Genomic DNA, 16,489 nt, shown 5'->3' with positions numbered 1-16,489 from the left:
AAAGTTACCTTGAACCCTGAAGGTAATGTTGCAATAAACCGCATAACCGGCATTGTCCTTCGCTTCATACGACACGACGTAGGTGTTTTCTGTCAAGGCGGTGCCAGACTGGGGGCCGGTCGTCTGTCGCACCCTGAGGGAAAAGTTTGTAACAAACTGACCACAGACTTGACAAACTGACCACAGACTTGACAAACTGACCACAGACTTGATAAACTGACCACAGACTTGACAAACTGACCACAGACTTGACAAACTGACCACCGACTTGATAAACTGACCACCGACTTGATAAACTGACCACAGACTTGATAAACTGACCACCGACTTGATAAACTGACCACCGACTTGATAAACTGACCACAGACTTGATAAACTGACCACAGACTTGATAAACTGACCACCGACTTGATAAACTGACCACAGACTTGATAAACTGACCACCGACTTGATAAACTGACCACAGACTTGATAAACTGACCACCGACTTGATAAACTGACCACAGACTTGACAAACTGACCACAGACTTGATAAACTGACCACCGACTTGATAAACTCTTGATAAACTGACCACCGACTTGATAAACTGACCACCGACTTGATAAACTGACCACAGACTTGATAAACTGACCACAGACTTGATAAACTGACCACAGACTTGATAAACTGACCACAGACTTGACAAACTGACCACAGAACTGATAAACTGACCACAGACTTGACAAACTGACCACAGAACTGATAAACTGACCACAGACTTGACAAACTGACCACAGATTTGACAAACTGACCACAGAACTGATAAACTGACCACAGATTTGACAAACTGACCACAGAACTGATAAACTGACCACAGATTTGACAAACTGACCACAGAACTGATAAACTGACCACAGACTTGATAAACTGACCACAGACTTGACAAACTGACCACAGACTTGATAAACTGACCACAGACTTGACAAACTGACCACAGAACTGATAAACTGACCACAGACTTGATAAACTAACCACAGACTTGACAAACTGACCACAGACTTGATAAACTGACCACAGACTTGACAAACTGACCACAGAACTGATAAACTGACCACAGACTTGACAAACTGACCACAGATTTGACAAACTAACCACAGAACTGATAAACTGACCACAGACTTGACAAACTGACCACAGACTTCATAAACTGACCACAGACTTGATAAATTAACCACAGAGCTGAGTTATTATAGACTGTACCTTAGCGGACCGTCTTCTGGATCTGTGGCGTTGGCAGGCTTCCATCGGACTATCTGTAGGAAGATTAGATTAGTAGCAAACTAGCTTAGGCTAGACAAGGTGTTATCATTACACGCTGTTTATTCTTGTCATTTTAATTATGATTTAAGACTTGAAACTAAAAATAAAGATATATAATACTGCAGAGATAACTTCTAATTTATGAATGAAAAAGTTTCTTTGAATGACTAAGTCCTGAGTAAAGGTACAATATAACGCACAGCATTTTGTATAGAGCAGTAGCGTAGCGAGAGGGGGGGGGCGGGGGGGGGACATATGTCCCCGGGCGCCGACCTTAGGGGGGGGGCGCCAAATTGAAAGTTTGAGGGGGGGTGCAAATGAAAAGTTCGAGGGGGGGGGTGTGCAAATCGAAAGTTTGAGGGGGGGGGTGCAAATGAAAAGTTCAAGGGGAGGGGGGTGCAAATCGAAAATTTGCTCCCAAGGGGGCGCCAAATTGAAAGTATGTCCCCGGGCGCCGGGAAGGGTCGCTACGCCTCTGGTATAGCGACAAAACTATAGAGACCAGACGTTGATACTTTTTATTAACCACATCCACATTTCCACCTATGACGGGGGGGGGGGGGAAGAAGATTTTCTCGTAAATGATAAACCTTGATACGCTGTTTGTATTATAGGGCCTACCCTCAGATTTTGATTAACATACTAAAACGAGAAAAATGGCCCGTTGAGGAAGGATACAACGGGCGCTAGGTTGATAGTGCTGTCTATTTTCTCGGTACTTTAATTTATACAAAATATAGTCATAGGCATATCCCTAAACCATGCACCTAATCTCATTCATGACAAAAGTCGCATTTAGAGTTTCTTTCAGGCAACTCTACTTGGGAGGAGGGGGCTTCGCCCCCCCCCCCCCCCCCCTCTTTCCCCCCCCCCCCCCCCCCCCACACACACAACCTCCAAAACATGTCTACTGTCCCATTCAACGAAATATAATTATATACTTTTTCCAGTGTCCGCACCCTCCCAGAAAATTCTACCCCCGCCCCCGAAAATTTCAAGTACCCCCACCCCTCTCCGGGGAGTAAAAAGTCTGAAAGAAACACTGGTCGCATTTGTAGATCATACAAACTAAAGGAAGAATCTGGGCGGGGCTTCGCCCCTACCGGAAGAGATGCTTGAAAAAAAAAGCTGCACGCTAAACACTATTTAGATTAGAAAAAGTTCCCCCCCCCCCCTCCGGGGAGGAAAAAGTCTGAAAGAAACACTGGTGTCGCGCTTAGCCACTACGCGAAGAATTGCATTAAAGGAATTACAAGAAAACCACTTTTTAGATTAGACACATTAATTAGGCGGTAATTTTATTATAGAGTATCGATGAGGAAATTTCTTTTGAGTTGGGGAGGGGGGGGGGGGGGGGGCTCAGACGTTCTTACGCGTGGGTGGGGCTTCGCCCCTACCCGAAGAATTGTATGAAATAAACTCTTCACGCAAACCACTTAGATTAGACAAAATTGCATTTTTATTCAATGTTTACTCGAGAATCAATGACATCATATTACTGTGATCACTCTCCGGCTTGATATTATTTTCTACTATATGACGTCATATTTCGTTTCCGTCTGACTGTGCATGTTTTTAAATTGCTTGTGTTTTCTCTAGAGCGTTCTTGTCAGACAGATAGATAGATAGATACACAGACAGCGAAACTATTAGTATTAATAATATATATATATATATATATATATATATATATATATATATATATATATATATATATATCAAATAGTCCGTGTAAAATTGAAAAAACTATACTCTGTGCAGATACTGGTTAAAATTCTACTATGTGCTACGTCAGCGAGTGTTCACATCACGTCGACTAAGAAACCTTTTTTCTTTTCATCTCCATCTGCACGCAGTAGGTCATTGAACTGACCTTTGTATCCATCTACAAGCAGTAGGTCATTGAACTGACCTTTGAATCCATCTACACGCAGTAGGTCATTGAACTGACCTTTGTATCCATCTACAAGCAGTAGGTCATTGAACTGACCTTTGTATCCATCTCCGACTCGGCAACTTGGTCAGGTATGACGGGGCAGTAGATCTCCGGCAAGTAGTTCCTGCGGTCTGAAATACAGCCTACACTGTACACACTCAATTGGTACATGCACATGACATTACCCCGCCCACACTTCAAAACGCGACATTTAGACATTGCCCTAACCCTAATTCTGATCCTAACCCTAATCCTGAACGTAACCCTAATCCTAATCCTGATCCTAACCCTAATCCTAATCCTACCCCTAATCCTGATCCTAACTCTAATCCTGATCCTAACCCTTATCCTGATCCTAACCCTAATCCTGATCCTAACACTAATCCTGATCCTAACCCTTATCCTGATCCTAACCCTAATCCTGATCCTAACCCTAATCCTGATCCTAACCCTAACACTAATCCTGATCCTAACCCTTATCCTGATCATAACACTAATCCTGATCCTAACCCTTACCCTGATCCTAACCCTAATCCTGATCTTAACCCTAATCCTGATCCTAACCCTAATCCTGATCCTAACACTAGTCCTGATCCTAACCCTTATCCTGATCCTAATCCTAAACCTGATCCTAACCCTAATCCCGATCCTAACCCTAATCCTGATCCTAACCCTAATCCTGATCATATTACTTACCTTGATCCTAAGCCTAATTCTCATCCTAACCCTAATCCTGATCCTAACCCTAATCCTGATCATATTACTTACCTTGATCCTGACCATAATTCTCCTCCTAACCCTAATCCTGATCCTAACCCTAGGGAGGATATGGCAGTTGAAGGAAGGGAGTGGGGAAAGGTAATGCCATTATGTGTGTCAGTGTATATCTGTGTATGTGTGTCAGTGTATATCTGTGTATGTGTGTCAGTGTATATATGTGTATGTGTGTCAATGTATATCTGTGTATGTGTGTCAGTGTATATCTGTGTATGTGTGTCAATGTATATCTGTGTATGTGTGTCAGTGTATATCTGTGTATGTGTGTCAGTGTATATCTGTGTATGTGTGTCAATGTATATCTGTGTATGTGTGTCTATGTATATCTGTGTATGTGTGTCAGTGTATATCTGTGTATGTGTGTCTATGTATATCTGTGTATGTGTGTCAATGTATATCTGTGTATGTGTGTCTATGTATATCTGTGTATGTGTGTCAGTGTATATCTGTGTATGTGTGTCAATGTATATATGTGTATGTGTGTCAGTGTATATCTGTGTATGTGTGTCAATGTATATCTGTGTATGTGTGTCAGTGTATATCTGTGTATGTGTGTCAATGTATATCTGTGTATGTGTGTCAGTGTATATATGTGCATGTATGTGCCAGAGTCTGTGTGTGTTTATGAAAATGTCTATTTATGTTTTTGTATGTCTGTATGTGTGTAGGTTTGTGTCCGTCTATTCGTGTGTATGTCTATGTTTGTGTATGTTTGTATGTTTGTCTGTATGTCCGTGCTTACAATTGGTCCAGCAGGACCAGCTACAGGACCACCAGAACCACCAGCCGCTGCAACTCTCCCCACACCTTTGTTCTGGAATGTCAACATACGACCTTTTCTTTCTCAGCCGCCCGTAGCCGCTGTCAAACGTTACGCTCTGTGTTTGATCATTCAAGGTGCCTGGAACACAAGGCGTTCTTTGGTCAACACTTCGCACAATTAGTATGTCACGTGATGTCCGTTATCCTACCCACCCAACCCCCACCCAACCCCCCCAACCCCCACCCAACCCCCACCCAACCCCCACCCAACCCTAGAGAGCACAGTCATGTTGGTCTGCTTGTGAACAAGATGAAAGCAATATTTCCTTACTATGCAAAATTGGTTGATTTAAATAACAACTAGAGTGTTTTAAAAATAGAATAAAAATAATAATCTGAAAACTGCAATTTGTTGAAGACAAATTGAAAATCAGATTAACTAATGACGTCATATCTCTCTAGTATTTAAGTCGTGCTGACCTCTTCCCCCCCCCCCCCCCCCACACACACATATTTCCTCCTTTCAACATCTAAATATAGCCTAGCCTATTGACCTAGTTTAATCCAGACTCCAGCCCTGCACTTAAAGATGGGTGAGAAGGCGATGTTCGGATCTAGAGCACATCCTGTTCCATGCATGACTTCCTGTTCCCCGTCCGCCCCGAGACGTGAGAAAGTATTCGTGTCCCGCCCACAGCCAGCTGGGTCGTCAGACTTGCAGACGACAGACTTCTGACGTCTGCGAGCAGAAACATTATTTACGTAACTGTTTAGAGTTTCATTCAACATTTTCATTTTTAGGAAGGCCTTTTGTCTTGTTTTTTTTTAAAAATAATTTAAATAATTTAGACATTCAATATAAGTTCTCTTCTAACGTCGTGTATACTAACTCTGTTTACGTCGTGTCTATTAACTCTGCTAACGTCGTATATACTTACTCTGCTAACGTCGTATATACTAACTCTGCTAACATCGTGTCTACTACCTCTGCTAACGTCGTGTCTACTAACTCTGCTAACGTCGTGTCTACTTACTGGGCTAGCTGCGTCTCATCGCTCTGTGAGTACAGTTCTTGCTCTACGGCACCCTCCAACTGGTGTGGGGCGATACAGTGAGCAAGTTCCATCGAGGGCTTGAGGGTACATCCCTAGAAGGGTGAATAGTGGGATCATCTTGGCCAGAGTAGAACAATGTGCCGCGTGGGGATTATGTCTGCCTTATCTAGGTGTCAGTCTTTGTCGTCTCTTTGTGTCATCTCTTTGTGTCTTCTCTTTGTGTCATCTCTTTGTGTCTTCTCTTTGTGTCGTCTCTTTGTGCCGTATCTCTCTTTGTGTCGTCTCTTTGTTTTATCTCTTTGTGTCGTATCTCTCTTTGTGTCTTCTCTTTGTGTCTTCTCTTTGTGTCTTCTCTTTGTGTCTTCTCTTTGTGTCGTCTCTTTGTGTTGTTTCTTTGTGTCGTATCTCTCTTTGTGTCGTGTATTTGTGTCGTCTCCATGACGTAGATTTGTCTCATTTGGTGCCTACTGAACCTGGCTGAGTATCCATGGATTTAGATACAAATAGAATACTCGTCATTCCTTAGATAACTGTGGGTTTCGGGGGGTCATCCATAAAAAAACATCACGTCTGTCCCTTATCATCACAAAAAACCAGACCCCACATTCAAAAAGACGTTTTTTATCTTTTGAAAACACCGATTTCGGACTATCCCTTCTCTACTTCACCTGCCCAGTGTCCCGCCAAGTCTCAGACATGTTTTTATCGTTTGTAAAAAACGATTCCAGCCAAGCATGTCTCTGACCACACTATCCCTTCATATGCTTAGGACAAAGAAACAGATGAACTCTACTTCACCTGCCCTGTATCCCGCCAAGTTCAGATAGGCAACTTTATCATTCACATCTAAACAATTTTCAAAAATTGAAAAAAAAAATTAACATTGACGTATTGGTCTAGAATCCGTGCCACCCGCACAAACGCCGTTTACACCAACTTAGCTATTTAACTCGTGACGTCACAGATGTATTTTTATACTATAGTTTAATACTTTGAGTCAGTGGCGTAGCGAGGTCGGGTGTCACCCGGTGCGGCACTTAATGGTGTCACCCCACAGAGGCGTTGCGACCCTTCCCGGGGACAAACTTTCAAGTTTTCGATTTGCACCCCCCCCCCCCTCAAATTTTTCTCTATATATTTTGCTATTTTTGCCTTGGTGTCATCCCCCTAAATGGTGTTGCCCGTTGCGGTCCGCACCCCCGCCCCCCCCCCCCCCTCGCTACGCCCCTGCTTTGAGTTTCCTTGTGCAACTTGATTTACGCGCATAGATCTAGATCTAAATCTAGTAGTAACTTTCAAATTAAATTTTATCTTTAAATTAGCCAATAACATAGCTAAACAAAGATTTATATAAAATAATGAAGGTCTGAAATTATCTAGATCTAGATATAATTGTTTAGATCTAGATTCTACGACTCGTTTGCTTAAGTCTTGAGTCTAGTTTATGCGTAACTCTTGACTCTTGATAGATCTAGATCTAGATCTAGATTTAGATCTAATCATTAGACATATTCTAGCTAGATCTAGATCTAGATAGATAAATCACAAAGATTTATATCATATATTTAAGGACTAAATAATGTATTATGATTATAAAATGGATTGTATTTTTATCTAATTAATCTTTGGTTTGTATCTAATTAATCTTTGGTTTGACCTAGATTCTAGATCTAGATCTATAAATAACTTTCTTGGCCACCTGATATTTAGATCTATAAATAAATATATAACTTTCTTGGACAGATTGTAGAGCTAGAGAAATTTATTGTAAAACTAAATGAAAAAGACAGTTGAAAATTTATATAATTGTTGGAACGTAATAAAAACAGCAAACGAACGTATTGTTAAAGTTATGGCCGACAGAAAATTAGCTTTAGAACGCGTTAAATTTTTGAATGGGCCACAAAGTCTATGATGGAAGCCGCCATCTTATCTCTATACTACTAAAACTCAAGTTTGTTTACATATTTGAATATTTATTTGTTTTTTTTTGTTTGTTTGTTTTTTGTTTGTCTGATTGGATACTGGAGAGAATCGGCACTAGGGGAAGAGCTGTAAAATAGTATGTAGTTAGAGAACAACTTTTGTTTGCAGACAGACTGTTAATCACAAATTTATTTTAAGACGTTAATTAATTTATTGATTTATTCATTGGTAGATTAACCACATTAAAATTACATTTTTAAACAATGGCTTTATCTTGACTGAATATATATATATATATATATATATATATATATATATATATATATATATATATATATATATATATATATATATATATATATATATATTTATATAAAGACTACATTTTTATTTGGGGGGGGTAGTGCCACCATGAGTTGCCGCACCGGGAGACACCCGACCTTGCGACGCCTCTGCAACAAAGCAAAACCTGCCACAGCGCTACAGTAAAATGTTCAGTAAATAAACATTGGCTATTGTTTCTATACAGCGCATATCATCAAGTTGAATTACACTTGTATCACGTGTGCATCCCCTACTTCTCACCTATACATCACCATTGTATCACGCATGTATTACTTACATATCACATACATATCACTTATGTATGAAGTTGTGGTTACCTTTTGATGAAGATTGTCCTGTGCCTGTGCTGAGAGAATGGAAGCAGCGGACAACCACACACACCACCACAACGTCCTGGCTTCCATCAGATTTCAAATGCTCTGCTGCTAGTTGTTTATTTCACCTGACGACACTAAGTGTTTATCTCTAAGTGTTCATCACTGTTTATCCTAACTCAACTTGCACCTCGTTACGTTAACACGAATAGCGTAAAGTGATATTATGACATTACTTTTTTTTTTAATTATAGTTTTTGTAGTCAATATTGAAATTCCCAAAGCCTTTGAATAAAATATTTATTTCAATGGCCTAAGCCGAATGATCTACTTAACGCTAAGCATGAAGCAGAGATGTGGCGTACTGCTGTTGGTAGCTAGCCTAACTATATACCATGTCAGTAACTAGGCTGACGTCAGTAACTAGGATGACGTCAGGTTGGCAGGTAACGGCGACACCTTATTACCACATCAATGAACCGTTTCTAACATTTTTTCTTTCTTTAGAAATTTTCTGGTCGACCCCCCCCCCCTCGTAAATGACCATATGGAGAAAATGGGGGTGGGATTAAAGTATGCGGGGGAATGAAATTCTTGGAATTGTATATTTATATTTATATATTCACCTTTATATTGCAGTGATTCTAAAATCTTGATAAAACCGGGTATCATCAATTCTCCAATGATCTAAGGTAAAAGACAAATGTAACCAAAGGTTTTAGTAGAGAGAAAGTCTTTAATACCAAGAGACAGTACGCAGGCTGCACTCAGTTCCAGTTTTTCTTCCAGGCATCTCTTCGGGGGGAGGGGGGGGGGCTCTATAGAGAAAATATATACTTTTAACAGTGTCCGCCCCCCCCCCCCCCTAATAAAAAGTCTATCCCCCCTTTCCCCCCCCCCCCCCGAAAATTTCAAGTGCAAAAAAGTCTGGAAGAAACACTGCTCAGCTCTACAAATTGTTTCCACAGCAAGCACCACGCCTGGACCTACCAACAAGTCTGGATCTCTGTAGCTACATATACAGACTTGCTTTGTTTCAATCAAATCATTAGACTAAAAACAATCAATTTCCTGGACAACGGACAGCTGCACATTTTGACGACCACTCACCTCAGTGAGGTAGAACATGATTAGAACCGTTCGATTTTCAAAGCACTTTATGAAAAAAATCCCAATTACACCGATTGACCTTTCACGTCCAGGAATCTGAGACGGAACTTCATATGAGACCCTACCTGGAAACACCTGGCCTCATAGAGACCCTACCTGGAAACACCTGGCCTCATAGAGACCCTACCTGGAAACACCTGGCCTCATAGAGACCCTACCTGGAAACACCTGGCCTAGTTGTGGACCCACATATGCAAGTTGTCACGTAATGGCAACATGATCAAACTTTGGCACGTCTCGCAACACAGGAGGGGGGGGGGGGGTATCCGTGCTGACAATCGGAAAATTTCAACCTTGAAAAGAGGTTACAAAATGTAATGCACTTAGTGGTTACCCACGAGTCTAGCTGGTAACATGGGTGAGAGAAATGTGGTTACCCACGAGTCTAGCTGGTAACATGGGTGAGAGAAATGTGGTTACCCACGAGTCTAGCTGGTAACATGGGTGAGAGAAATGTGGTTACCCACGAGTCTAGCTGGTAACATGGGTGAGAGAAATGTGGTTACCCACGAGTCTAGCTGGTAACATGGGTGAGAGAAATGTGGTTACCCACGAGTCTAGCTGGTAACATGGGTGAGAGAAATGTGGTTACCAACGAGTCTAGCTGGTAACATGGGTGAGAGAAATGTGGTTACCCACGAGTCTAGCTGGTAACATGGGTGAGAGAAATGTGGTTACCCACGGGTCTAGCTGGTAACATGGGTGAGAGAAATGTGGTTACCCACGGGTCTAGCTGGTAACATGGGTGAGAGAAATGTGGTTACCCACGGGTCTAGCTGGTAACATGGGTGAGAGAAATGTGGTTACCCACGTGTCTAGCTGCTAACATGGGTGAGAGAAATGTGGTTACCCACGAGTCTAGCTGGTAACATGGGTGAGAGAAATGTGGTTACCCACGAGTCTAGCTGGTAACATGGGTGAGAGAAATGTGGTTACCCACGAGTCTAGCTGGTAACATGGGTGAGAGAAATGTGGTTACCCACGAGTCTAGCTGGTAACATGGGTGAGAGAAATGTGGTTACCCACGGGTCTAGCTGGTAACATGGGTGAGAGAAATGTGGTTACCCACGAGTCTAGCTGGTAACATGGGTGAGAGAAATGTGGTTACCCACGAGTCTAGCTGGTAACATGGGTGAGAGAAATGTGGTTACCCACAAGTCTAGCTGGTTACATGGGTGAGAGAAATGTGGTTACCCACGAGTCTAGCTGGTAACATGGGTGAGAGAAATGTGGTTACCCACGAGTCTAGCTGGTAACATGGGTGAGAGAAATGTGGTTACCCACGGGTCTAGCTGGTAACATGGGTGAGAGAAATGTGGTTACCCACGAGTCTAGCTGGTAACATGGGTGAGAGAAATGTGGTTACCCACGAGTCTAGCTGGTAACATGGGTGAGAGAAATGTGGTTACCCACGAGTCTAGCTGGTAACATGGGTGAGAGAAATGTGGTTACCCACGAGTCTAGCTGGTAACATGGGTGAGAGAAATGTGGTTACCCACGGGTCTAGCTGGTAACATGGGTGAGAGAAATGTGGTTACCCACGGGTCTAGCTGGTAACATGGGTGAGAGAAATGTGGTTACCCACGTGTCTAGCTGGTAACATGGGTGAGAGAAATGTGGTTACCCACGAGTCTAGCTGGTAACATGGGTGAGAGAAATGTGGTTACCCACGAGTCTAGCTGGTAACATGGGTGAGAGAAATGTGGTTACCCACGAGTCTAGCTGGTAACATGGGTGAGAGAAATGTGGTTACCCACGGGTCTAGCTGGTAACATGGGTGAGAGAAATGTGGTTACCCACGGGTCTAGCTGGTAACATGGGTGAGAGAAATGTGGTTACCCACGTGTCTAGCTGGTAACATGGGTGAGAGAAATGTGGTTACCCACGAGTCTAGCTGGTAACATGGGTGAGAGAAATGTGGTTACCCACGAGTCTAGCTGGTAACATGGGTGAGAGAAATGTGGTTACCCACGAGTCTAGCTGGTAACATGGGTGAGAGAAATGTGGTTACCCACGAGTCTAGCTGGTAACATGGGTGAGAGAAATGTGGTTACCCACGAGTCTAGCTGGTAACATGGGTGAGAGAAATGTGGTTACCCACGAGTCTAGCTGGTAACATGGGTGAGAGAAATGTGGTTACCCACGAGTCTAGCTGGTAACATGGGTGAGAGAAATGTGGTTACCCACGGGTCTAGCTGGTAACATGGGTGAGAGAAATGTGGTTACCCACGGGTCTAGCTGGTAACATGGGTGAGAGAAATGTGGTTACCCACGGGTCTAGCTGGTAACATGGGTGAGAGAAATGTGGTTACCCACGTGTCTAGCTGCTAACATGGGTGAGAGAAATGTGGTTACCCACGAGTCTAGCTGGTAACATGGGTGAGAGAAATGTGGTTACCCACGAGTCTAGCTGGTAACATGGGTGAGAGAAATGTGGTTACCCACGAGTCTAGCTGGTAACATGGGTGAGAGAAATGTGGTTACCCACGAGTCTAGCTGGTAACATGGGTGAGAGAAATGTGGTTACCCACGGGTCTAGCTGGTAACATGGGTGAGAGAAATGTGGTTACCCACGAGTCTAGCTGGTAACATGGGTGAGAGAAATGTGGTTACCCACGAGTCTAGCTGGTAACATGGGTGAGAGAAATGTGGTTACCCACGAGTCTAGCTGGTTACATGGGTGAGAGAAATGTGGTTACCCACGAGTCTAGCTGGTAACATGGGTGAGAGAAATGTGGTTACCCACGAGTCTAGCTGGTAACATGGGTGAGAGAAATGTGGTTACCCACGGGTCTAGCTGGTAACATGGGTGAGAGAAATGTGGTTACCCACGAGTCTAGCTGGTAACATGGGTGAGAGAAATGTGGTTACCCACGAGTCTAGCTGGTAACATGGGTGAGAGAAATGTGGTTACCCACGAGTCTAGCTGGTAACATGGGTGAGAGAAATGTGGTTACCCACGAGTCTAGCTGGTAACATGGGTGAGAGAAATGTGGTTACCCACGGGTCTAGCTGGTAACATGGGTGAGAGAAATGTGGTTACCCACGGGTCTAGCTGGTAACATGGGTGAGAGAAATGTGGTTACCCACGTGTCTAGCTGGTAACATGGGTGAGAGAAATGTGGTTACCCACGAGTCTAGCTGGTAACATGGGTGAGAGAAATGTGGTTACCCACGAGTCTAGCTGGTAACATGGGTGAGAGAAATGTGGTTACCCACGAGTCTAGCTGGTAACATGGGTGAGAGAAATGTGGTTACCCACGGGTCTAGCTGGTAACATGGGTGAGAGAAATGTGGTTACCCACGGGTCTAGCTGGTAACATGGGTGAGAGAAATGTGGTTACCCACGTGTCTAGCTGGTAACATGGGTGAGAGAAATGTGGTTACCCACGAGTCTAGCTGGTAACATGGGTGAGAGAAATGTGGTTACCCACGAGTCTAGCTGGTAACATGGGTGAGAGAAATGTGGTTACCCACGAGTCTAGCTGGTAACATGGGTGAGAGAAATGTGGTTACCCACGAGTCTAGCTGGTAACATGGGTGAGAGAAATGTGGTTACCCACGAGTCTAGCTGGTAACATGGGTGAGAGAAATGTGGTTACCCACGAGTCTAGCTGGTAACATGGGTGAGAGAAATGTGGTTACCCACGAGTCTAGCTGGTAACATGGGTGAGAGAAATGTGGTTACCCACGAGTCTAGCTGGTAACATGGGTGAGAGAAATGTGGTTACCCACGAGTCTAGCTGGTAACATGGGTGAGAGAAATGTGGTTACCCACGAGTCTAGCTGGTAACATGGGTGAGAGAAATGTGGTTACCCACGAGTCTAGCTGGTAACATGGGTGAGAGAAATGTGGTTACCCACGAGTCTAGCTGGTAACATGGGTGAGAGAAATGTGGTTACCCACGAGTCTAGCTGGTAACATGGGTGAGAGAAATGTGGTTACCCACGGGTCTAGCTGGTAACATGGGTGAGAGAAATGTGGTTACCCACGAGTCTAGCTGGTAACATGGGTGAGAGAAATGTGGTTACCCACGAGTCTAGCTGGTAACATGGGTGAGAGAAATGTGGTTACCCACGAGTCTAGCTGGTAACATGGGTGAGAGAAATGTGGTTACCCACGAGTCTAGTTGGTAACATGGGTGAGAGAAATGTGGTTACCCACGAGTCTAGCTGGTAACATGGGTGAGAGAAATGTGGTTACCCACGAGTCTAGCTGGTAACATGGGTGAGAGAAATGTGGTTACCCACGGGTCTAGCTGGTAACATGGGTGAGAGAAATGTGGTTACCCACGGGTCTAGCTGGTAACATGGGTGAGAGAAATGTGGTTACCCACGTGTCTAGCTGGTAACATGGGTGAGAGAAATGTGGTTACCCACGAGTCTAGCTGGTAACACGGGTGAGAGAAATGTGGTTACCCACGAGTCTAGCTGGTAACATGGGTGAGAGAAATGTGGTTACCCACGAGTCTAGCTGGTAACATGGGTGAGAGAAATGTGGTTACCCACGAGTCTAGCTGGTAACATGGGTGAGAGAAATGTGGTTACCCACGAGTCTAGCTGGTAACATGGGTGAGAGAAATGTGGTTACCCACGAGTCTAGCTGGTAACATGGGTGAGAGAAATGTGGTTACCCACGAGTCTAGCTGGTAACATGGGTGAGAGAAATGTGGTTACCCACGAGTCTAGCTGGTAACATGGGTGAGAGAAATGTGGTTACCCACGAGTCTAGCTGGTAACATGGGTGAGAGAAATGTGGTTACCCACGAGTCTAGCTGGTAACATGGGTGAGAGAAATGTGGTTACCCACGAGTCTAGCTGGTAACATGGGTGAGAGAAATGTGGTTACCCACGAGTCTAGCTGGTAACATGGGTGAGAGAAATGTGGTTACCCACGAGTCTAGCTGGTAACATGGGTGAGAGAAATGTGGTTACCCACGAGTCTAGCTGGTAACATGGGTGAGAGAAATGTGGTTACCCACGAGTCTAGCTGGTAACATGGGTGAGAGAAATGTGGTTACCCACGAGTCTAGCTGGTAACATGGGTGAGAGAAATGTGGTTACCCACGAGTCTAGCTGGTAACATGGGTGAGAGAAATGTGGTTACCCACGAGTCTAGCTGGTAACATGGGTGAGAGAAATGTGGTTACCCACGAGTCTAGCTGGTAACATGGGTGAGAGAAATGTGGTTACCCACGAGTCTAGCTGGTAACATGGGTGAGAGAAATGTGGTTACCCACGAGTCTAGCTGGTAACATGGGTGAGAGAAATGTAACCCACGGGTCTTCTGTCTTATGCTTTGCGTATTGTTACTGTAAGACCTTGTAAATCTTCTTTCTGATGCTCTGTGTATTGTTACTGTAAGACCTTGTAAATCTTTTGTCTGATGCTGCTTTGTATATTGTTGGAGTGGGTGAGATTTGGTTTTAATTATGGATGTCCATTTTATATGTTATACTATTTATGTGTGATCTTCGTGGTGTTTCGAATGTTTGTCGGCGGCTTATGAAGGAGATCGCGTACATTTTAGAGGTGTTTATGTTGTTTTGACTTTTGAATATCGTTCTTTTATGTTTTTAGGCAGCGTAAAGAAGTCGAATTTAGGCCAACATTTACCGTCAACTTTAGGCCACTTGAAACTTTTGAAATTAAAAGTTCCCAATTTGTAAGCACGAAAGTTCGTCCAATAGCCTGCTTGGCTGCACAGAATTTGGACGTCTTATAGAAATCCTACTCTATTCATACCCTTCATGCACCGCAAGGTTCATTCGTGTATGACAGCTGAGGACTAGCTGAATAAATTACCGCGACTGTCTACACCTCTCACCTCACGAACACCCTCTGAACTGATCACGTGTTTTTGGTTTTGATTAACGTCTGCTTGTTTCTATGGTCTAACTTTCGTGTGCAATGAGAATCTCATACACGCATCACTAGCCCGCATGGCTTGTCTTACCTTTAGATTTTTATCTTTCTAAGATATTTTCCAATTGGAGAGATCATCTGTAAGTGTAATCTATTTCATTACATTGTAACCTTCCTGTGGTAAGATAAAATGCAGATTCAGCGATATATAATTATTATCATTGTATTTACTTTTTTATGGGAATTCAGTTTTTGAGCATGAAGGGTAACATGACTCAACGTTTTTAAAAATCGTGATTTAAATTTGTGTTACACCAATGAACTGGTAATTGCTATTTTTTTTTTGGCGGCATGGTACTTTGGTACATCACTACGCGTTTTTCTACATGTACTTAACAGATCAGTTCGGGGTGGTTTGTGGGGGGTGTGGGTTCAACTTCATTCACCACTGTCCGGTCACTTTAGGTCAATTATCCAACCCAGTGTATACCTAGGTGTGACATTAATGTCGCTCTACACAATTGTGGTGGTGAGGTGTGTGTGTGTGGGGGGGAGAGATAACCAACTCAGAGTGAACATAGAGTCAGTTTTTAGATGACTGTTCTAAACATACATATATATTACACAAATATATATTACAGAAATAGATTTAAATAAGTAGCAGTGGTATTATGACAATATTTTTTTACAGAGGGTCCATGGGGGAAGGGGGTTGTAACTGTTTCATATAATTTGTAATCGTAATCACTATCGCCAAGTGGTACTACCCGTAGAGGTTTTTTAAACATTGCAATGCATCGTAATGGTTATTTTTAGAATTACAAACTGATGCACCTGTTAATACGTGTTGTAAACGTAGACACTACTAGACTAGTACAATAATGCTTAATTGCTGCATGAAAAGAAATCTTGTGATTTACATAGATGTCCCGACCAAAAATATTTTTTTAACAAATATCATTATTTAAAACTTTGAGTTTAAAACGTTTCCAAAAAGGCGCCACTTTGCTGAAAAAGGCCAGAGGGGGAGCGGCCGCTC

General features: G+C 43.1%; 1 protein-coding gene across 1 annotated transcript in view; it reads right to left on the bottom strand.

Moving 5' to 3' along the window:
• Positions 1-8,758, bottom strand: part of LOC131937097 (E-selectin-like) — a 9,854-nt gene extending 1,096 nt beyond the window's left edge. The window contains exons 1-7 of the mRNA XM_059294291.1: positions 8,419-8,758; positions 5,810-5,922; positions 5,330-5,514; positions 4,756-4,914; positions 3,291-3,367; positions 1,241-1,293; positions 9-133 (exon numbers count right to left, since the gene is read on the bottom strand). Coding sequence (XP_059150274.1) covers positions 9-133; positions 1,241-1,293; positions 3,291-3,367; positions 4,756-4,914; positions 5,330-5,514; positions 5,810-5,922; positions 8,419-8,505 — 799 coding nt within the window. The 5' untranslated portion in view covers positions 8,506-8,758. The remainder of the gene's footprint in view (positions 1-8; positions 134-1,240; positions 1,294-3,290; positions 3,368-4,755; positions 4,915-5,329; positions 5,515-5,809; positions 5,923-8,418) is intronic.
• Positions 8,759-16,489: the final 7,731 nt, after the last annotated feature.

This window comes from Physella acuta, unplaced genomic scaffold (genome assembly GCF_028476545.2).
Source record: "Physella acuta isolate Inbredline_101_S28 unplaced genomic scaffold, ASM2847654v3 ptg000200l, whole genome shotgun sequence".
NCBI lineage: Eukaryota > Metazoa > Mollusca > Gastropoda > Physidae > Physella > Physella acuta.
This window is presented reverse-complemented; position numbering and strand designations above follow the sequence as displayed.